This window comes from Bos javanicus, chromosome 16, assembly GCF_032452875.1.
Source record: "Bos javanicus breed banteng chromosome 16, ARS-OSU_banteng_1.0, whole genome shotgun sequence".
Lineage (NCBI taxonomy): Eukaryota > Metazoa > Chordata > Mammalia > Artiodactyla > Bovidae > Bos > Bos javanicus.
In genome coordinates this window covers 39,552,286-39,576,312 of record NC_083883.1, presented here as the reverse complement: position 1 = coordinate 39,576,312, position 24,027 = coordinate 39,552,286, and the positions used below count along the sequence as shown (strand labels likewise).

At 39.2% G+C, this 24,027-nt stretch overlaps 1 protein-coding gene across 5 annotated transcripts in view; it reads right to left on the bottom strand.

The window, feature by feature from the left end:
* Positions 1–387: 387 nt before the first annotated feature.
* Positions 388–24,027, bottom strand: part of FMO1 (flavin containing dimethylaniline monoxygenase 1) — a 47,241-nt gene continuing 23,601 nt past the window's right edge. For all 5 annotated transcript variants that reach the window (XM_061382594.1, XM_061382595.1, XM_061382596.1 and 2 more), the window contains 7 exons: positions 16,920–17,108; positions 13,755–13,917; positions 9,177–9,319; positions 5,783–5,982; positions 3,682–4,037; positions 2,942–3,014; positions 388–1,156 (listed from right to left, as the gene is read on the bottom strand). In XM_061382594.1, coding sequence (XP_061238578.1) covers positions 814–1,156; positions 2,942–3,014; positions 3,682–4,037; positions 5,783–5,982; positions 9,177–9,319; positions 13,755–13,917; positions 16,920–17,108 — 1,467 coding nt within the window. In that variant the 3' untranslated portion in view covers positions 388–813. The remainder of the gene's footprint in view (positions 1,157–2,941; positions 3,015–3,681; positions 4,038–5,782; positions 5,983–9,176; positions 9,320–13,754; positions 13,918–16,919; positions 17,109–24,027) is intronic.

Here is a 24,027-nt window from a genome sequence, read left to right as displayed (position 1 = left end):
CAGCTCTGTCTTTTCCAACTGGATTTCGTTGACCCTTAGAAGAGGCAGCTGTTTGCCTCTTTAAGCAGAATTGTAAAGGTGTATGTGAGTGGAAGGTGTTTTTACTTTGGGTGCTGGAGGCCGGTTCCAAGAGTGGGTGGAGGTGGTTGCTTTCTGTGCAATAGATCTGATTGGGTTTGTTCTTATGTCAGCTGGAGACCCTGTTTGGTTGAAGAGTGCATTCTAGGGGGATGGGGACTTCTAGGCAGGTACATTTCTTTAGAAACACTCCAACCAAGTCATTGACAGCTCCCATCCTTTTATGGTCTTTATTAATAGACTTCTCATCCCCTTCTCTCTTTTCCCCAGCTCTTAAAAAGAGAATTAAAGACCACTCAAAAATAATCATAGGCTTTTGCTTTCTTTTTATTTTTAATCAGCTGATACCATAAGAGTGCCCTTTTAGTACAACCATTTAGTATTTCTTTCGTGAAATATTGAGTTTTAATCAAGATCTATGAAAATAGGAAAGAGGTCTAATTGCTCAGAGTGGTGTCTGAGACAGCTCTCTCTTCTAAAATGAACTTTGAACCTTCCAGCAGTCTTCAAATGCACAGAAATCTTGGTTATCTTTCTCTAGCATTAGAAGCAGGTGGAGCTGGGAGACACTCAGGAATACTAGTGGGCCTTTGAGCCAGCCAGGGAAGGGGAAGGGGTGGCTTTCATTGCTCAGATATAGATTATAGTCATGAAGGCAAAGCTGTTGCAGTGGGGGAACCAGATTGCTGTCCATCTACTCTGTGCATTTGATAGTTTATTTAGGTAATTTTTTATTTATAGGAAAATCAGGAAAATGGCCACAAGCAAAGCTAGAAAGCTGAAGACTTTAAGTAAGCTTGCAAAGAGAGATGGGGATTCTTGTACAATTCGAGTTTTGGTGGCCTTGAATGTTCGGTCCCACTGGGTCATGATAGCATTTCGGGCTCCTTCCCATTTCCCTGGACCAGTCAAACGGAACTGGTATGGTGTGCATGGGCCAAAGAAGATGGCCAAAGCCAGGCGTGGATCCGTCAGGAGCAGAGAGAACAGGTTGGGCTTTGCGTTGATAGCGGTCAGGAGTTCATCTATATATGTGATATAATCGGTTTCCAAAGCTTTGCAGTAACACAAGCCAAACCTTTATAAAAGGAAGATTGGGATAAAGGAGAAAACAAAAAGATTAAATAATGGTAACCTTAGAACAAGTAAAAGTGCCAGAAGTAAACAATAGGCTGCAAAATTTGAACTGGTTTCTGTATTCTTCCCTCCATGCCCATAGCTGTCTATTGGTCTCATGGTATTGTTTAAATACAAGATAGATCCTTTGAAAAAACACTCTGTACACATGGTTCGTCAAATGCTGATAATGAATCTAGTATTACTTTAGTCCTATTGTCAAATGACTAGCAATTTCTAGAAAAAAAGGTTTTATATAATTTTACTATTCCTACATCTTCCTGAAACTCAATTATTGCTTGATTTGTATAATGTGAAAAATCACAAAACTCAGTAGGGTGAAATTCTGTGTAATGCTAGTATTAATCCTTAATTAATTAATCCCTTGACTGACCAAAGTGACAAAAGCTTTTGCTTCATGTAGTTCTAATTAGTGATTTATGTTATACCAGAATTGCATAATGGAGATCAGATCATATCCCAGGTTGAGAGACACTGAAAGTGCTTTTATAATTTTGGGATTTAGGACTTTGACAAGGATAGAACAACATTTGAAGTTTGGAAATATATATGAAGGAGAAAAGTGGTGTTTCTTAAATGCAGTGATTTTAAGAATTTTTTCTCGGCTACAAACCCCTTCTTTTTCCCAAGTGAAAAATATATGTCAAAGTCTGAAACATAAATAGTAAAACAGAGAAAATAATAGGAGCTTTAGGATTAGGACTTGGGGAGAGCAAGAGTCCCTCCCAGCTGGCCGTCTGCCTTCCACTGTCCCGGCCCTTCGTGGTAGCCAAAAAGCAGAGCACAAGTGGAGACCTGTCTCTGGAGAAGGGCCAACAAACTTGTTCTTCAGAAGACTAGATGCTAACTACTTAAGGTTTATGAGGGCCATGTTACAGTTTCTACCTCAGCTAGTCAACTTGGCTGTCCTAACATGAAAGCAGTCTTAAACAATACGTAAATTGCGTCTGCTCAGTCGCTCAGTCGTGTCTGACTCTTTGCAACCCCATGGACTGTAGCCCGCCAGGCTCCTCTGTCCATGGGATTTCCCAGACAAGAATTCTGGAGTGGGTGGCCATTTCCTTCTCCAGGGGATCTTCCCCACCCAGGGATCAAACCTGTGTCCTCCATATTGGCAGGCAGATTCTTTACCAGTGAGCCACCAGGGAAGCCCAAACTTGAGTGGGGCTGTGTGCTAATAAAGCTTTACTATGGCCACAGTGATCTGAATTTTACATAATTTGCACGTTTTATAAAATCTTCTTCTTTCCAATGATTTAAAATAGGAAAATAGGCGGTTGGCAGATTTGGTCCATTGGCCCTGTTTTGACTCATGTTCTAGAGTGGCTGTCTGAATAAAAACAGGAGAGGTGAACGTAGATTTGCTGAAATGAGTGAATGAGCAGACCCTTTGGTGTCAGAGTGGATAAACACAACAGTTTGCCTTCTGATTATGGATAGAAGTATAGAGTAATATCTGGTAGATAAGGATTAATTACATTTGGTTTAGAATCTAAACTCCACGTCTCCATGTCGTGCTAGATGACCATGGTCTAAAGTGATGGTTTAGGACATTAAAACCTGTTTCCTTTGCCTTTCTTTCCTTAAAACAGGCTAGCTTAGTCTTTTCCCCCACCTTTTGAGTCTTAGCCGCTTCTTTTTTCTCCAGTGTAACTCGCACAATTCTTTGCTCTTGCTTTACCAGTTTTAGTTATGATTCAAAAAGAATGCATAGCATTTAACTTACCCACTGGGCTTGTTTTTTTTCCTTTCATTAACTTCCTCAATCATTATGCTTGATGGTGGTAACTTAATCACACCTATAAAGCAAACAAATAAAAATGCAATGTAACTTCAGTGCTTACTTAGCAGGCAAAGATGCTTTACTACTGCACATCTTTTATTTCTAGTACCCAGCTAGTCATTTATTCTTTTGGCAGAAATGTTAGCAGAGTAATGTTAACTCCTGGTGATTATGCCACCAGTTGAAGAGATAAGAATCAGATCCCCTCACTACTTATTTGATGTTGCAGAACCTCACAACTGGCTTGACTGAATTTGTCATTCAATTGATTGAGCTTTTAAAATGTTAAAATGTTAATTGAACCAGTTGATTGAGTCAGAATAGCAGCTGATATTTTTTGATCCATGATTTATCTTCTGTGCTTGTACTGGCACAAATTCATTGTGATATTGTAATTCAGTGAACAATAGATGGATTTGCTTAAAAAAATTCTATTATTTTAGATGGGAGGTGGGAAAAGTCTCAAAATTTCCAGTACCTAAAATGACATGGTAAACTGAACACATATATCCTATTATTTCTTTTTAAAAATTTAATTATTTTACTTTGGCCACACCATGTGGTTTGTGAGATGTTAGTTTCCCAATCAGGGATTGAACCTGAGCCCTCCACTGTGAAATGAGGAGTAATAACCCCTGGACTGCCAGGGAATTCCCATGGTCTCCTATTTCTTATACACTTACCTTTCAGGACCCGAACAGCCCATCGAGCTTGCGTATCCCCTGTGGGTAGTAAGGAGCCCAAGGGTTTGATGAGACCAATGACAGCCAGGGTTGGCTTTGGCAGATGTGCAGGAAAGATGTACTTGTATAGCGATGCCTGGCCATCTTCGACTTTCACTACAGTCTCGTCAAGGAAGGGGAAAGCAAAAGTGTATCCAGTGGCAAAAACAATGATATCGATGGGCTCTTCCTTTGGGGTGTTGCTAAATACGACAGAGTTTTCCTTCACTTCCTTAACTCTTGGCTTGATGAGTACTTTCCCAGTGATGATACGGCCTGGGAGCTCGTCATTTAGCACAGGCTCTCTTAGCTGTACCCTAGACATTAAAATGGATAAGGAAGAGATCTGCCAGGGACCGATGGGGCCAGCCCTCTCTCCTCCTCCCCTTCTCCTCTTCATTCTGTGACTGGCCCCTCAGCTAGGCAGGAGGTGACAGTATTGTGGGAAGTTACCTCTGTGGGAGTGGATTCATGAATGACCAAGAGGGATGATGGAACCATGCTTACCATTTACAAGAATTTAGAAGCCTCGGGAGAAGGAGGTCAGAGTTTTCTCTAGCTCTGCTTCTCCTGCTGAATTCTAGCATTCAGCTATCCCTGTCATTTTAGAGAGAGCTGAATGCTGAAGGACCACAAGGGACACCAGGGACTTCTCTATCTGCTGAGAAATGCTAGAAACTCTTTCCTCCTCGGAAGCAATTGTACAAGGAAAACATGCATGTGTATAAAGGAACCAGGGCAGAATTAGCTTTTTCTGGCTATGCCTTTGGAATCACCCTTTTCTGGCTGTGTCTTTGGAATCACAAAGCAAATACTTTGCAAGATGATTTTAAGTAAGCTGAGTCATTTTGGGCTTATGGTGAATGCACAGAAACAGACAATGTGATAAAATGGAAGGTGCTCTGGAGCAGGAGGTAGTTAGGGTGGCTTTGTGTCCAAATGTTTATATTTAACAGAGCTTGGGAAAACCATTTCGTCTTTGTAGGCTTTCTTTTATTCACCTGTAAAATAGGGATGCTAATACTTGCCATCCTTGTTAGTTGATTGGGTAGGATGAAGAACATATGAAATAGTGTATTTCTAAGAACTTTGGAAATGAAAAAGGATTAGCTAAATCTAACAGGGAAGATATTATAATTCCTCAGGCTTCTTTTACATTTTCTAGGCTTTGTGGGATTAAATAAAGTCTTTTGAGTGGCCATTTAGGCTAAATCAAGCTTATGGTAGGAAAGGCTCTGGTGAAAAGTTTAAAACTCCTAGGGGACTTGGAGTTAGGCAACAGAAGAGGGTAGGTAAGAAAGGAAAAAAATGGAGACAATAGCAGGACTAGACAAGCAGGGAGAGACGAAGGTATATGAGAGAAGGATGAAGAGACCTAGAGGAATGAAGTACATGTAGCAGGAAGGGGGCTGCCTGCCAACCCTGGTGGCTTGGGTGCCACCTGATCCATCCTGGTCCAGAGTGGAATCTGGGGGAAGATCAGACAGGATCTCTAGGCTGTGGTGTTACCCTGGCAATGGAATATAATTGTACAGAGTCAATGAATGAGGAAGTAAAATAAAACCACTGGTTCTCATTAATGGGATAAGTAATGGGTTGTAACTGAAAGGACAAGACTGAAATCAAGGTCATCTTGGGAAGAAGGCACTGTCCTTTGAAAGATGGTGAAGGATTAAGTTTTTCCCACACTGTGAAATAGTGTGCTTTTGTTGGAAGAGTCATAGACAAGTTTTTCTCTTTTGATTGATGCAACTAAGGTTTATGTAACTTGCCAAGGTCACAGAGTCTGCTTGGTACTAGATTAACTTGGGCAAGTGACTGAACTTCCCTAAGTCTTAGTATACCCATTCTGAAAGGGAGGTTATATGGCTTACTTTAAAGGGTTGTTGACAGTTATGTATCACATAATTCTACTTACCAAGCACTAAAAACAGTTAGCCATTATGACTAAGTAATTCATATGAAGTTTTCCTTCATACTCAGTCTTGTTGCTGTATTATGGTTGCTGGAAGGACCAATGCCCCTTCTCCCTAACAGCCTTCTGCAGACCCTCCGTATTTACCTGTCTTCTGGTATTAAGCCATAATTTGCATGATTGAACCAGCTGTTCATCCTTTTCGCTATCAACCAGTTCACAATTGGAGTTGGAAGAGAATTTCTGAATGTGTTCTGAAATCGTGTCATGAAAACCATGTCCCATGGGTACCCTGAGTCAAAGACACGGCTGATCACCCATGCCCCTCCAGTGGTGCTGAGGAACACCTAGAAGCAATCAAAGAGGTCACTCAGTTTGACACAGTGAACAGGGCTGGTTCGTCAGAGATGAGAGAAGTTTCATGAATTGAAAGGCACCAAATAGCCAGCCACGCCCAAAATACCTCCCTGACAAGACAGTTTTGGCTTCTCTAACTCCCACTTTAAAGTTATTCTTTTGAGATAATGGTTTGAGTATCTAGAGTATGAAAATGCCTTAGCACGTATTATTGAGCCCTTTTTATCTGCCAGGCTCAGTGCTAGACCCCATGGTGAATTATATATTGTGGTTAGCCATAGGAACTTAGAATCTCATGTGAGAAGATAATGTTATCTCAGGTGATAACAACTTTGTATGCTAGTGACTATGAACAAGAGCAGGGCAAGGATCCAACTGAAAGTTGTCTATAGGGACTTCCCTGGTGGTCCAGTGGTTAAGACTCTGCCTTCCTGGATCAAACCCATGCAGGAAGCACGGGTTTTATCCAGGGAACTAAGGTACCACATGCTGCACAGTGCAGCTAAAAAAAAAAAAAAAAAATATGTCTGCAAAGAGTTTCAACATAAACATTGTTAGAACTGACAGTAAAATTTAGTAATACAACTAGTTTTAGTGGATTTTTAAAAAACAGATTATTTAACTATTTGAGTTTATCAGCTGACCTAGTTTGTTAAGCTAATAGTTGCTTTGGAACCTATACAACAAGGAGTTGTCTGTATAACTTTTTAAAAGTTGAAAAATTTAGTCAACTGATCTGTTCCTTTGCAAATACAAAACAACTGGTTTAATGCCTGGTTTTTCTTCCAATAAACTGGGGCATGGTGGCCATAGCTGCAGTGTTAGTGTTTTTATGACACATTTTGTTTGACCTTATAATACTGGAGTGGGTAGCCATTCTCTTCTCCAGGGGATCTTCCCCACCCAGAGATAGAACCTGGATCTCCTGCCTTGCAAGGCAGATTTTTTACCATCTGAGCCACCAGGGAAGCCTAATAATATGATGGAGCCTTATGGTGGCAAGAATTATGAGCACATCAGTAATTCTGATGTTAGACATATTTGCACCTGCCTTTCTTCATCATGATGCAGAATCAGATATGATATTTTGGTAGAAATGAATTATATTCTGAAACAAGGGGAGTTTCTTTGTCAATATAGAAATGGTGTGTGCCAAAGCATGTTTTCAGACTGCAGAAATTTCCAGCGGTTAGAGAAATAGAAGTAGTAATGCATGACTCACGTGTGGTGGTCATTGTGAATGGGCCTGTGCTGATTTTTGCTTCAGAACCTCCTTTCCCTTCCTTCAGGATAACTCTACCAAATTGCTAAGTTTCTCCAAATCAGTCAATCAATCATCAAGTTCCTTCCTTAAAGTTCCAGAAAGGAACACACTCCTAATTTTTCTTCCTCATACCTATTTTCATTCTTGCAATTATTTACCTAATTATTTATACTTATTTACTTGACATCTGTTTTCCCCATGACTATACCATCTATCAGAGAAGGCAATGGCACCCCACTCCAGTGCTCTTGCCTGGGAAATCCCAGGGACGGAGGAGCCTGGTGGGCTTCCATCTATGGGGTCGCACAGAGTCGAACACGACTGATACGACTTAGCAGCAGCAGCAGCATACCATCTATGACAGCAGGAATCCTGTTTGATTATTCTATTCTTTCGTGTAGCCTCCATGCCTGGCACAACATTTGGTATAGCAGAATTCAATGACTAATATTGATTTGTCGCCTGAATGGCTTTCAATGAGTTTATAGCATAGTTGGAAAGAAAATACATACTATAAATAATACATACTATATATTTTACCTATATATAAAAGGTAATTGCCATGCCGTGCTAAGTTGCTTCAGTCGTGTCTGACTCTGTGTGACCCTATGGATGGAGCCCACCAGTCTCCTCCATCCATGGGGATTCTCCAGGGAAGAATACTGGAGTGGGTTGCCATGCCCTCCTCCAGGGGATTTTCCCGACTCAGGGACTGAACCTGCGTTTCATAAGGTTCTTTATCACTAGTGCCAACTGAGAAACCTCATAAAAGGTAATGAGCAATACCAAGAATTAAAAGTGCCATCTGAGGAGTGTAAATTTCAATTATTACATAAATTCATACTGGAGAGATGATTTTGTGTTGGGTAGAGGTATCTGGGAATGTAAATGTAAATTGTAATAAAAGAGAAAAGGGCACTGCAGAAGGGAGGGCTATGGTGTGAATGAAGGGGAAAATAGAGACTTGGGGGTGGGAAAGGTCACAGAGCAGATCAATCAGCGTTCAGTTGATGATCGTGTGGGAAAGTAGTGTAGGATAAAGTTAAAATGGCAGATCTGGACCAGGTGATGGAGAGCCCTGTAATTTATGATTTTTTTTTGTTAGGTAAGGAGGAGTTGTTAGTTTTTTAACATGAGTGTCATAAAGAGAATAGGCTTTTCAGAGGATTTGTCTGTTGGTGGTTGGGGGTCTGGATGGATTGTCGTGTGTGGGAGGTTGACTGGGATAGGAGTACAGGCCCTTAAGGTAGAATTAGGAGCAGGGGCTTTGAATGGAAGAGACTTGGGTTTGAGGACTGGCTCTACTGCTGGTAGTGTGCCTATAGGCAGCTTGTTTAACTCTAGGTTTCAGTTTCTTCACTTGTGATTAAGGAGTCTTGTACCTACTTCATGGCTTGTTTTGATGATTGGCTGAGGTCATGCAGTAAAGCCTTTAGTGCTGTTCTCAGTACAGAATAAGCAAGCCCCAGTAATAGTAACTCTTTCCATAATTGTTGTGAGGAGGACTGTGTAATAGATCCCACGTGAGGTGGTATGGACTTGATGAGGATGGTGACAACCAATAAGGAAAGGAAGGAGCAAATGGAAGATCTTAGTAAGAAAAAATTAGCCAGAATTTTCTGACCTATGGGACTGAGTAAGAAACAGATGCTTGCTGTAACTCACTTTGGCTGGGAAAATAGCACAAATAGGAAGTCATAGAACTGAATTTGTGAGGAAAAATGACACGATATATGACACCTGGAATTTATAGTAACATGTATGAACATTCAAGAAAAAAGTACCTTAAAAATCTGTCTGTGTGTGTGTGTTTTAGGAATTCTTTTTTCTTTTCATCATTTATCATGGTGTCAAACACAGTTTGTTTGAGGCAAGCATCTTAAGATAAAGCCCCTCATTAGGTAACACCAAGAACAATACCTTCTTTGCCAGGTGGCTGGCCTCCACAGCAATGTCTGTGCCAGAATTTCCCATTCCAATAACAAGAACGCTCTTGTCCCTAAATATATCTGGATGTTTATACTCTCGGCTGTGGAAATACTGGCCTTTAAAATTATTTATACCTATAGAAAAAAAAGGAAGTCAAATAGAAAGTTTACAAGATCTGTGAATGAAACACACATTATTTAGCTAATAACATCCTTTTGATGGGTGACTTAGGTTGTTTTAATAGCATACTCAATTTTAAGAAAATCTGAAACATGGATACATAATTATGCAAGATACAGAAATTGGTGAGTGATTATTTCATGGAGATACTTACTCCATCTCACTAGATGGCCCTCTAGTTTTACTTACTATATGATTACTAAGTTAAAATATCATGGCACTGTAAAAAAATCCACCCTGCCAACCTACTAGGGATTTCAAAGTTTTTGAGCATGAGCCACCCATCCTTGCTTTGCCCTGCAGTAAACCAATTTCTGCTAAAAACAAAAAACAAAACAAAAAACTAAAAAAAGGAAAGAAAGAAAAAAAAATCATGGCATTAAGACTTACTAAGCTGAAGTACAAGAGGTCATTACTTTTAAAAATTTGATAGAAATGAATGTGACAGAAATACTGTATTTACTAATTGATTATTTAGAACTTTTCGTAAGCAAGGAGAAAGAGCAGAGAAGTTAAAGTGAACTATGAGTCAGTGCTTCCACTCTATTCAGCAAACTTTTTGGACACCTCTTATGTGCCAGACACTGTGCTAGATGATATGGGAAATAAGAAATAAAAATATGGGACTTTCCTGGTGATCCAGGGGCTAAGAATCTGCCTTCCAGTGCAGGGGATACAGGTTCGATCCCTGCTCGGGGAACTAAGATCCCACATGCTGCAGGGTTACTAAGCCCATGTGACGCAACAAGAGAAGCTTGAGTGCCACAGCAAAGACCCAGTGCAACCAAACCTTTTTTAAAAAAGGAAATAAAATTATAGTCCCTATTTGAAAGATCCTTGTGTGTTTACTTTGGTGACTGATGGTAACTTGGCTAGGTTTGCTGAGTCAGCCAGAGTTGGCTCAGAGAAAAAGGGGTTATGTTAGTTATACTGGGATCAGCGCTGTTTGAACTAGATAAGACATCTCAGTTGATGCCAAATCTCATTGAAACATCAAATGCTTGTGGAGGGTTTTGGAAAATACTCTTAGGTTGCATAAAACAGTCAAAAGTAGTACATCCTGTGCAAAGAACTTTTTTTTTTTTTTTAAAGAAAATATGATAGCAAATCTAGATTCTCAGTGAATTCTCAGGATATGGATGCTGTGGCACATTAGTGGCGCATTACTGGGCCTTAACCAAGGCCAGTAACTCTATTTCACCTTAAATATTTAGAAGTCTAACATGAATCTCAGTTAAAACCCAACCACAATCTAGATCATTTTGAATTTAGCAATGATGCAATCAAATTCAAATATTGACTTAGCTCAACATTTGACCCAATAGGGATTCAAGAACTGCCAGGAATGGAGAGCTGGACAAGTTTAATTAGAATAATAGAATTATCTGTGAATGTTATATTGTCTTAGATTCTCTCTGATCAGGCTTTTTTGGATCACAAGTGGACAAATATGAGACTCCGTGGTTGAGTCTTCTATCAGACTAATACTTTCCCCACTTATATTACAGGAGAACAGAGCAAGAACTTTTGTTAGGTGAAGTGGCTGTGTTAGTAAACACAGCTGAATGTATATGGTTTCTGAATTAATAAAATAAATTACCTTGGGAAGTTATATATTTATTCCAGCTGTAATACCTATTATATTTACTAAGACTTTTTGGAACGCTTTCTTCTGGAATTGCCTCCAGAACTCATGACATGTTTTTTTTTTAATAACTTCAACAAATTTAATTTTTGTGACAATTAACAACTACTCCAGGGTGTATGTAAGTCTGCTGTGGGGCAGAGAGAGAGATGATGAGGTTTGGAGGACTCCATTTCAAGGCTAAAGTCATGAAATTTTAGTGCTCAAAGGCTCCTTAATAATAATTTAGCCATGGATTTGAAATAACCAATTGGTAGTGGCTGGTAATATGGATATTGAGAAAGATGGCAAATACTGATAGAGTTCTGTTTGCTTGATTTGTGATATATGCTGTTGGGTAAGGTAGGTCAAACCCCTCAGTTTCTAGGAAGGAAAACAGAGGTTTAGAAAGGTTAAGTGGAAAGCCCAAGATTATATAGTTTTTTTTTTTAAACGTCTGATGGGTAATGTGCCGGTGTCCTAACAAGGTTTAGGAGGGAGTACATGTCATGCTGGCTGGAAGAAGCACAAGCTGGAATCAAGATTTCTGGGAGAAATATCAGTAACCTCAGATATGCAGATAACACCACCCTTATGGCAGAAAGTGAAGAGGAACTAAAAAGCCTCTTGATGAAAGTGAAAGAGGAGAGTGAAATGGTTGGCTTAAAGCTCAATATTCAGAAAATGAAGATCATGGCATCCGGTCCCATCACTTCATGGGAAATAGATGGGGAAACAGTGTCAGACTTTATTTCTTTGGGGCCCCAAATCACTGAAGATGGTGATTGCTGCCATGAAATTAAAAGATGCTTATTCCTTGGAAGGAAAGTTATGACCAACCTAGATAGCATATTCAAAAGCAGAGATATTACTTTGCCAACAAAGGTCCATCTAGTCAAGGCTATGGTTTTTCCAGTGGTCATGTATGGATGTGAGAGTTGGACTGTGAAGGAAGCTGAGCACCGAAGAATCGATGCTTTTGAACTGTGGTGTTGGAGAAGACTCTTGAGAGTCCCTTGCACTGCAAGGAGATCCAACCAGTCCATCCTAAAGGAGATCAGTCCTGGGTATTCATTGGAAGGACTGATGCTGAAGCTGAAACTCCAGTACTTTGGCCACCTCATGCGAAGGGTTGACTCATTGGAAAAGACCCTGATGCTGGGAGGGATTGGGGGCAGGAGGAGAAGGGGACAACAGAGGATGAGATGGCTGGATGGCATCACTGACTCGATGAACGTGAGTCTGGGTGAATTCTGGGAGTTGGTGATGGACAGGGAGGCCTGGCGTGCTGCGATTCATGGGGTCGCAAAGAGTTGGACACAACTGAGCAACTGAACTGAACATGTTATGCAACAGTGTGAACACCCAGTGATCACACTTATGAACTTCAAAAGGATCATAGCTTCTTAATTGTATAGCCTGGAATCTATACCTTGGGTATAGATACTTGGGTCCCAAGCTCATCTGATTTAAACTGAGCACATTGGCTCCATTGCTTTCAAGCTATATGTTATCCTAATCTGACCTGACTTGAGTAACATCTGCAGGGCAGGTCTAGGACCATTTCAAGTACATGAATTTGTTGTAAAGTAAGTATTGCTGTCACTACAGGTCATATGTAGACTGTGATTCCTCCACTGGACCCCTATAAAACTCTTTTCATTCCTTTTGTGCAGGCTATGTGTTGTCTTATCCACTTCTGTATTCTTAGCAATAAACACAGTGTACTCTCTATGTCATGAAATTTTCTGGATTCTTGGAGTGATCCTGTACCAGGCACTCCTATGTGGGAGTTGGAGTAACTTGCCTACTCAGGGATTTTCTCTGTAGGCAAGAAATGGGTGAGGTGGAAAGAATTCATAGTTGAATGCATTTAAACCAAGGCTGTTGAGTCTTTCTCAGGGATGCTGAAGAGTTTCCTGCACCAGGAAGAAGGCTGAACTGCTTTCCAATTCAATGATTATAGTCTATGACAGTTTTCAGGGTGTGTTTTATCTTAACGTGGCCTGACTTCAGTAACAGCTGGGGGCAGACCAGGTATCATTGGAGGGAGATGAGTTAATTGTGAACTGAGCCTTGTGATCATTACAAGTAATATTTAGATGATTCAGAGAAAAATTTGCTAAAATTTGAACCTTTTGAATCCTTTGCTACAGATTAAATAAGCCAAACCTCTGGATTTTCTATTCCCTCTGAGTTGTAATCCAATTGAAATTTGACATAAATGAATCATGGTTGCAAAAGCCAGATGAAGAAACTGAGGCCCAAAGATGTCTTAATTTGCCTCCCAAGACTCGTGCCCCTGGTGACTATTAACCAGTGCCGTAAACCTTTGGTCTAGGTAACTACCATGACCCATAGACACAAACAAACAAAAATCAAGTTATTGTTTCGTTTATTCACAGATTGATGCTTGTGACCTCTACTCTCACCTTTGTCAATGCACTGCTGCTGAGGCTAGCAAACTATCTAGGTCTCCCAAGTCTTAAAAGGCTTTCTGGTGCTGCCAGTTACTTAGGGATGGACACTGAACCTCAGTGAAGCATAAAACTGCTTCATAGTTATTCATTCTACTCTTTGGTACTCATAACTTGTTACTCATGAAAGCCAAAATCTGGCCAAATAGCGCTGGTCAGGGGAAAAAACCCTCTTACCTCACTACTTTATTTAATGGAGGAAATCAATAGGAATGTATTTCCAGAACAATCCAGTATCAGGGTTGGTCACATAAGACAAATTAAAGTCAGTTGTAGAAAGGGCTATACCTGGAAAGGAGTCCAGTGGTAGATTCGGATTAGTAAGAAAACCAGTACAGACCATGACAGCATCAAAGATGGCTGACTCTTGCTTCCCTTCACACAGAGTGACTACCTCCCACTGGCCTGTGGCAGTAAAATCTGGGCGTTTTCTTACACTGCAGACTTTTGTCTGAAAAAAGAATCATAGACATGGTTAATAGTTTTCAAGATTCCAGAAAGGGCTTGCTGGCTGACATGCCAATTATTTCAAATGTTCTCGAGCACAGACTAAATATAATAAGCATAACCCTAGACGTTGAATTGGGCTCTCAGGTTAATCACAATTTTCTGGATGGAAGTATTCTAAACTTAGGGTTGTAGAGGGGTATTGAAGAGAGGTGATAAGGTCCAAAAATTTTAAGTGATTTGCTCCAAGTCTCACAATGAGTAATAGAACCAAGATTATAACCTAGGATATTTCTGTGTTTTTGAAATTCTTTTTCTGCCATGTCTAGTTCCTATAGAAACAGCTCTTTTTTTAACTTTAAACTTTTTATTTTGTATTGGAGTATGGCCAATTAAAAATGGTGTGGTAGTTTCAGGTGAACAGCGAAGGGACTCAAGAGACAATTCTTTTCAACAGTTCCTTTCATAGAGACATGGATAGTATATAATTGAAAATATAAATCTGGTCACAAGTATCTTAGCTTATGAAAGGCCTTACAGGCTATGGTACTGAAGTTTGCCCAGACTGAGGCAACTATGGAAAAGTGCTCATTTTATGGGTGAATTTCTGTGGAGTTGATTGAATTTCAAATACAGTTGATTCTTGAACAACATGGGTTTGAACTCTGCACGTCCACTTTTATGTGTATTTTTAAAATACAGTAAATATTACAGTACATAGGATTTATAAGTGTTTGAATCCATGGATGTGGAACTGTGCATACAGAAACAGCACAGAAATGCAGGAAATGGGAGATTTCCATTGTGTAGAGTTGGCCCCTCTAATCACCCATGTTGCTCCAGGGTCAACTGTGGTCTATTTTTATTCTCTTCCACTACATGTATGTCCATGGGTATGAGGTTCTGATTCAGAAAATATATAAAAGAAATTTACAAGTCAAATTTAAAAGCGTAAAAGAGACTTTGCTGCCTCATTTTCCTCTTCGGGTTTCAAAGAAGACAGACTTCTCAAGTCCAACTTAATGGTTCACTGTCTGGTTTATCATACTTGAAGTGCTTGTTGGGGGGTCTACATTTGTATTAGCAATCATCTTTTTAAAACATAAAATTTCAGCTAATTAAAAAATCATTCAAAATAAAATTTATTTTTATCTTGAAAATACTGAATTTATCATTGAAAATTTAGAATGTATAGAGAGGAAGGAAAAACAAAACCTCTCACAGACAGCTGCTTGTGTGTACTTTCTTAAAACTTTGGTGAACATCCAGTTTTATATATATATTTTAAAACAGGCTTGGAAAGCATGTAGTGAAGGAAATGTTCAGGTTCAGAAATTCTGATACATTATTAAAAATATTTTTGTGGATTATATCCATTGATTATGGCACTGTTTTATTTTTACTCTATCCCATGGGAAATAAGGAAGTGGGATGAAATATTCTTTGGACAACTTGAGTACTTTTAATTTTCTCCAGTTTTATTGAGATATAATTGACATATAACACTATATAAGTTTAAAGTGTACAACCTAATGATTTGACATGTGTGCATATTGTAACATGATTACCACAATAAGTTTAGTTAACATTTATCACCCCACATAGTTACAATTTTTTTCTTCTGATAAGAACTTTTATGATCTATTCTCTCAGCAACTTTCAAATATACAGTATGGTATAATTACCAATACATCTCCAGGATTGATTTACACAATATAAAAAGTATCTCCAGAACTAATTTGTCTTATAACTGGAAGTTTATACCTTTTGACCACCTTCCCTTACACCCTAGCCTACTTCTGGCAGCCATCAGTATGTTCTCTATTTCTATGAGTTTGGTGTTTGTTTGTTTGTTTGTTTGTTTTGGCAATGCTTCGGGGGGCATGAGGAATCTTTAGTTTCCCAACTGGGGATTGAACACATGCCCCCTGGATTGGGAGTTCAGAGTTTTAACTGCTGGACTGCCAGGGAAGGTCCCTTTTTATTTTTGGATTCTGCATATAAATGAGATCATGTAAATTTGTCTATCTCTGTCTGAGTTATTTCATTTAGTATAATGCCCTCAAGGTTCATCCATGTGTTTGCAAGTGACAGAATATTTTTTTTACCAAGGCTGAATAATATTCCATTGTCTGTCTATCTTATTTATTAATCATCTATTACATTTCTGTATCTACTTATCCATCAATGGACACAAGTTATTTCTATAGTTTGGCCTTTGTAAATAATGCTGTAATGAATATGGAGGTACAGACAGTGATTTCATTTTGATCAGGAATACTTTAAAGGTTGTGAATGTGAATCTTACATGGTACTTGTTTTGATCAATCTTTCCATGCATGTTACTTTTTCTGTGTAATTCTCCATCAATTCCTAACCATCCCTACCTCTTATAGGGAGGATAATAGGAGAAGAGAATCATATGAATTTTCATGTGTTTCTTGAGAGAAAGGAAAAACAGGAAGAAAGAAAGAGGATATATTTATTTGCTTCTGTCTTTCTACCTACCACCTGTCTCTTCCCCTAAAATGGGAAAGGAGGTGGGTATGGTCAATGAGAAGAACAATGTCAAAGATTTTTCTAATTCCAAAGATATCTAGAAAAATTTTCCTTCAAACAGTGAGATTCTCTTGTATATGAGCCAGTAAAAAGGACAGTAAAAAGGGAGAACCCAGGAGCTGGTAGGAAGTTCTCAATGTCCCTGTGTATAGGCATTTGGCTCAAACTGAAAATGTGATTTGATATTTTTAAGGTCCATTTGGATACTTGGATGGAAGCATTGCAAACTAAAAAAATTCTACAGATGAATCCTTAAGCCAACTATTCACTTCCACCTCCAGATTTACTTAGGGTGATTGTAAGTAAAAGGGGAAAAAGAATCCAACCAGGTGTTGTTGGTCTTGCCAGTTCATTCTCTCATTTATAGAACCCCAGGTAGAGAGAGATAACACAAAATAGGTAGGAAATATTTCCTGACTGCTAACTGATGTTTGGTGCCTTTCTTACCTTGAATTGAATGCATTCCAGGAGGTTGAACCGGTTTGCATACATTTTGAGATAATCCAGGAATTGAGAATTTGGCACATAGTTTGGATAATCTTCTGGGAATGGAAAGTCCGGGTAACAAGACATCTCCTTGCAGCTGTTGGAAACCACAGACTTGTAGAGGCTGGCTCTGCCTTCTTCAACATGTTCCTGTACAAGCAGTGCACGCACATGAGTGTGTATGCATGTGTGCATATAGCGTGCACACACATGAAATGAATACTAATTTTTAGATATTTGAAACATTGACTAAGATTAAGGTGACCCAGACAATTTATGTATGCGACCTTCTACTTTCTAATGGGATTTGGTATCCTGCACTTAACTTGAAAAATGATGAATATCAGGATAAGAATTACAATTTCATCATTATGTGCTAACAAACATAGGATAAACTTACCTGTCTAGATTTACACAGTATCACTGCAAAATAAAGGAAAATATGGAAATACACCAGACTCAGAAAGTAGTTTCTAGAGGATGAACGGTTGCTAGGTATGTTGATTTCATGAGGTATTGTCAAAAGGATTATGGAGAAAGGGCATTCAGATTATGAAGGATTTTGTATCTAAAATTAAGGAATTTGAATTTCGTAGAAACTGATGGAAGTGATTCATATTAAATTTTGAAAATATAATTCTGGTTTTACAAAAGATAAAGGGATCTGGAAAGGAAGGGAATGAGGCTAGTTAAGAACTAGAAACACAAATCCATACAATTGCCAATGAGAACCTGAGCAAAAGCAATGACAGTTGAAACTGAAAAAGATTGGATTTGTTAGGTAGCAGAAAGGTAGAATGCATAGGATTGTATGCATTACAATTAATGCTGTGCATTACAATTAATGCATTACAATTAAAATCTAAACTGATTAGATTTATGGTTTGGGAGAAGAAGCAGGTCAAGGGTTTCCAGACTGGACAACTGCGAGCATGGCAAAATGCTAAAGAATTTCCCATCCCAGTTTGAACTTAAATAACCAGCAAATAACAACATCTCAGACAACTAATACTACAAGGCTGAATAGTGGGCAGTTTTAGTTACTCATTTAGGTATATACATTGTCTCTGTTTTTTGGGTGTATTATAAAGGATTGTTCTAATTTCAGTGGGAAAGTTCTTAGCATTTTAATATTATTTGCCATCTTGGATATGTATAGTTCCTTTTTCCTGTGAAATAAAAATCATTTTTATGATCAAGTAGAAATGTGAATATAAACCTCACATATGGAGAGGACGTACTTTGTTCCCTCAAAAGGTGTGAATCTAGAGCTGCATGAAATGTGACATGTGTTGTGATAACAGAAAATAAAATTATAACATATCTTTATAGTTTGAAGTAATGATACAGATCTCATCAACTGATGAGTTCCCATTATCTTGCTTATTTGTGGCTCCACATCTGATAGTCTTATTTATCCAGAACACATCTAGAAAACTGGAATCTAAATGGCTTCGGAGAAAGATGACTGTTTAAATCCTGACCTTTTATTCTGTAGAAGATCTAAAGCAGTGCTGTTCAAAGAGCCAGACTGGTATGAACTCTTTGCTACCAGTTTATGACAATGTAAGTACAGAAGTTGAGGGTAAGCGTCTTAAAACTTTTATAGCGATAATTTGACATTGTTCAGTATTCACGCATGCGGACTCCTTAGTGATGAACGGGATCCATCTTGGCTTTGTCTAAGTCATGTGATGAGTTGTGTGGGATTTGAACTGTGTAGTAGTCATGTGAGTAGGACTCCATTACAGTGTGTGATATTTCAAGGCTAGTTTGAAAACTATTACCCAAAAGTGCATAAAAGCTATAAGCTATTTTCTTTGATTGGAAGATAATTGATATTTGATTATAACTTTACAGAATAAATGGTCAGAACTGACTACTACTGGTAAAGGACTGAAGATAAGTTTTAAAAATACAGTGCCACTTGCTTCACTTTGGATAGCAGTTAAAAAAATGAATATCCTGAGCTTGCTGAGGTTGCTTTGAATTTTTTTCTTCCATTCCATTCTTATATTCTGTGAGCCTCATTTCTTTATGTGTGCTGTTAAACAAAACTCAGAAACGGTTTAGATATATGTTAGGTCTTGGGAGGAGTGTTGTCGCCCATCCAATCCAGATTAGATAAAATGACAAACAAGAAGCAAGCTTAATTACCACATTATAAGCCTTAAGTATTAATATGTACGATGCATAGAGAAAGTGTGGCTATAGGTGTTTAATGGAGAACTGGTATTTCACACATAATGTTTTGTTTAGTAAAAAGTCACAAGTATAATAGTGATTTTCTACAGTAATTGCCTTGTACACACTTTCAAAGAAATTTGAATTTATGTTTTGTTTCATTTTCACCTTATTATAGCTCTTTTTATTGTATTTCACAAATATAATTGTCTATACTTCCTTGGAAATTAAAACAAACAAATCTGATTCTTTTCCACAGATTGAGGATCACAGCTGTTTAGATTAGCGCTTCTAAATCTTATTAAGAATTGCGTGGGGAATCTTATTCATGTGTAGATGTTGACTTGGTAGGTCTGGGTGAGCCTGAGATCCTGTATTTCTAGCAAGTTGACTTGCAGATACTACTGGTCATGGACCATGCTTTGAGTAACAAGACTTTAGAGCAGTCCTACCTGATAAGAGTGGGATGTAGGCCACACATGCACTTTAAAAATTTCCAATAGCCACATTAAAAAAGGTAAAGAGGATACTCAATAATTCCAAAATTTCATAATTTCAATATGTAATCAATCAAAATTATTAATGAAGTATGAACTTTTTTTTCTCATATTAAGTCTTTTAAGTCTAGTGTATATTTTACAAACCTGAATCCAAATGCTAAATTTTCACTGGAAAAAGTGGATTTGCATACCCAAATTGTTAACAAACGCATAAAGATTCTCCAGTAACTGAACTGAGTATTGGCTTTAAAATGAAAATTAATCAAAATTAAATGAAATAAAAAATTCAGTTCTGTAGTCAAATCGACTACATTCCACAGTTACCTGTGGCTGGTGGCTACCTTACTGGACAGCACAGGTTTAGACCATCCTTAAACTTGAAGCCAGGTATTAGAACTAAATTTAGTGTTGGTTTGATGTAGTTAAACATGATCAAGTTTCTTCCGGGTTATAGGAATGAAGAGAATGCGAATAGCTCTAAAGAGCTGTAATATTGAGAAGTGAGAGCAAACAGCAAGGGAAACAACTAGAGTGTAAGGAGAAAAACACCAGTTATCAACATTTTGGGATCAGTCAGTGTGTGACCAAAGCTCATTCACTTTTCTCTGGCATCTGAGAGCAGCATATTGTAAATAATACTTTGTTAATACTGCCGATTTCTAGTTAGCAGTAATAAAAGGCTAAATTTGGAATATACACTGTTAAAGAAGGGTAGAGATGTGTATAATATCTTGTTGTAAAGATTTTCATAAAAATAGTTCAAGAAACTTTAAAGCATTTAGTAATGGCATGTTTAAAAATCAAAGAGCAGTGGAGACTCACTGAAACTGAATAAGTCATGAAACCATGGTGACTTTAAAACAAATGAACCCACAAACAAAAATAGAAAATAAAGAAACCAAAACCAGCTTTGTTTTGCAACAGTTTGGAAGATAACTGTAAAGGCAGGAAGAAGAAAACTTTACAGGAAACACTGAAGCTTATTGTGAAACAATGTATCACAGATGTCAGCCTATAGGGTGGAATCCAACATGCTCTGTCTCTTTCCTCCTCTGCTTGTTTCTCTTGGTAAAAACACAAGGTCTGATGTGTTTAAGGTATATACAGAGATTACAGGTCCATGGCACTTCTGAATGAGGTTTGCAAGTCCTGAGCCCTCCCCTCCAGGGTTTGCCTCTGTGAAAAAAATGTCCCAATGATTCCCAGGCGCCACTGGGACCCCTGGCGGCAGGCACTCTTGGCATTCTCTCCGTCTTAGTTTGCCAGTTGCCATGGTATGCTGTGTGTGGACTCATGTTTTTCCTGAGAGTTGATGAGGACACTTAGGGGAAACATTTTTGTCTTGAAGGGGCAACTGAATGAGAGGTGTGTGTATGTGAAAGTCACTCAGTCATGTCCAACTCTTTGTGACCCCATGGACTGTAGCCTGCCAGGCTCCTCTGTCCATGGAATTCTCTAGGCCAGAATACTGGAGTGGGTAGCTTTTCCAGTGGGTCCCCTTTTCCAGGGGATCTTCCCAACCCAGGGATCGAACTCAGGTCTCCCGCATTGTGGGTGTATTATTTACTCTCTGAGCCACCAGGGAAGCCCGAATGAGAGGAGGGAAAAGGGGAAATAATAAGGGCAAGAATTGAGGGGTTTTTGGCTTCTTGGTCCACTTGGTGCTGCAATACAATAGTAAGGACATTATATTCAGTAGAACACTTCATGGGATTTCATGAACAGTCCAGGATTTGCACGCCCTTATTCCTGAGCTATGGCACAGACTCTGGAAATGAATGGAGTATAGTTCTAGACAGCGCAGGTCCTGGAGTCAGACAGCCTGGGTTCATATTTAAGCAGAACATTTTTAGCTGGGTGACCTTGGGAATTTTCTTAAGTTCTCTGTGTCTCAGTTTTCTCCTCTTGAAATAGGAATAACAATAGTACATATAACCCTTGGATAAAATGAAATGATAGCTCTAATCACAAAGAGTCAGACATGACTGTGCGACTGAACTGAACTGAACTGAATGCATTTAGAACACTGCCTGATAAGCTCTCAAAAAATATTAACTGTTTTGTATTATTCTTCTACAATTACCATGGAGATTTACTTTCTCAAGTTCTGTGTCCTCCAGAGAAGACTGTTGGCAATGGGAAGAAGCTTTGTCAGGTCAGAGGTCTCTCCTTTCTCATTTAAAATATGGATATAAAATGATAATTAAAGTGACTACTATATAGACACATTAGAGACTTTCTCTCAACACTGAGTGTGGGGAACCCTGAGCTAGGTTGTTCACAGCTCTTGTTCTCAAGAACAATTGTTTCCTTCTTTTCCTCTCCTTTGAAAAGTCAGAGCCCATTTTACTTTGTCACTTCTTTTCCCTATAGTCAGACTGCCTATATATAGTCTGTCCACAGTCTATAGATCTGTCTTCAGATCTACAGCACAGGTGGGCTGTGGAAACCTCAGAGAAGGCTTGAGGAACCCCATGAGAGGGTAGGGGCCTATCAGGTGGATCTATTCCAAGATGATATGAATTCAATAAATGTTTGTTTAATATATGAATAAAGTGAAACCTACTAAGATTACTGAACTTAAAAAATAAATTTTTAAGAAGTAAAAAGGTATCCATTTAACAGATCATTTCGACCCCTGTAAGAGTTAGGCTGAACACACCTAAAGAAACCTTCAATGATTTAAGGGGTGAAGTATTATACTTAATCATTGCCCTCACTGAATCCAAAAATATGTGGTACATAAGGTGCCTCGTGGGTTTGCTGGGTTGCTCAGCTGGTAAAGAATCCACCTGCAATGCAGGAGATCTCGGTTCAATTCCTGGGTCAGGAAGTTCTCCTGGAGAAGGGATGGGCTACCCACTCCAGTGTTCTTGGGCTTCGCTGCTGGCTCAGCTGGTAAAGAATCTGCCTGCTATGCAGGAGACCTGGATTCGATCCCTGGGGTGGGAAGATCCCCTGGAGGAGGGCATGGCAACCCACTCCAGTGTTCTTGCTTGGAGAATCCCCATGGACAGAGGAGCCTGGTGGACTACAGTCCATGGAATTGCAAAGAGTCTGATACAACTGAGTGACTAAGTACAACACAGCACAAAGCACATAGTGGGTACTCAATAACTGGAATAAGCAAAAGGATACATGTGTGGAGGCAAAGACCTTGATGGACAGAGGAAGAATGTCATTCCAGGGGAGGATTATTGTTACAGAGATGTGAAGGGTGAAGCAGAATGTGTTTCTGTCAGCATAGTATAATTACCTCTAGATGGTGTCAGTGTTCTACATGAAGGCTATTTCTCAAGGCTCCTTCCTAACCTAAAACCGTCTAAGAGTAATATTAGTTATGAGCGACAGGATAATTCCTGGCATGTTTTTCTTCAATTATTCCTCTACAGTTGAATAATCAGCCTTTAGCATTACTGTTCTAAGCCTCCTTTCCCTATTCAGAGCCTGAGAGAGTTGGTTGTCGAACAGATGTTCCACACTTGCCTCCTGCTGCCACTGGATTTGGTGCTCACAGGTGGGTTGTTTTCTTTTGAAATGTTGCCAACCCCTCCCCCACCCCGGAAAAGAAATGGGCTTTCTTTTCCGTTGCAACCTTTGTCTGCTTCCTCTTTAAGACTGTGGTCTAGAAGAGGCCAGAGTTATGCCCATATGAATATTGAATTAAACAGCAGTAGTCCATAATCTCTATAATGTTGAGGGCATCTCTCCACTTATTAGAAACCTTCTCCATATTTGTTTTCTTAGGTTTCTGCAGTTTGCCATTTTATTTTTGCTTTGTGACCCCTTCCACCCAGAACAGGTCCTAAAAATAACCCTTGTACATTTTGTGGCAAGGAGAGCCCTTGCCTGGGCAGACTCTAATTCTACAGGTTTTGAATGTGCCACTTGCTTTGATTGCAAAGACACCTCCAACCGTCTTCTGTGTGTGTGTGTGTGTGTGTGTATCTGCTGGGGTAGGAGCTGGAAGGGATTTCTCTAGAAAGACTCAGGAGACTCATAGCACGTTAAAGCTGAAAGTCCCCTATAAGGTCACTTAGTTTAGAGATTTTCAGTCAGGCTCTAGAGGAATCTCCAGGTAGTACAGAGGTGCCTTAAAGAGGCTTCTGTATCAAGAGAGAGCTGCTGAATGAAGGTGGAGGTGATTTTTCCTGCCTCCCAAGACCCTAGTAATTTAGCTTTTATCTATTTTTTAAACTGACTCCATGTTCTCATTTTACAGATGAGGTAATGGGGACTGAAAGGAGTTGTTAATTACTTAGGCTACTGCTGGGTCACCCTCTTTCTCATCCTTTTGATGTGCTATCACTTGCCTCACAGTGACCTCTTTTTTCCTTCATTCTCCACCCTGACTTCTTCAGCCTCCACAGATGCCATGTTTTCCT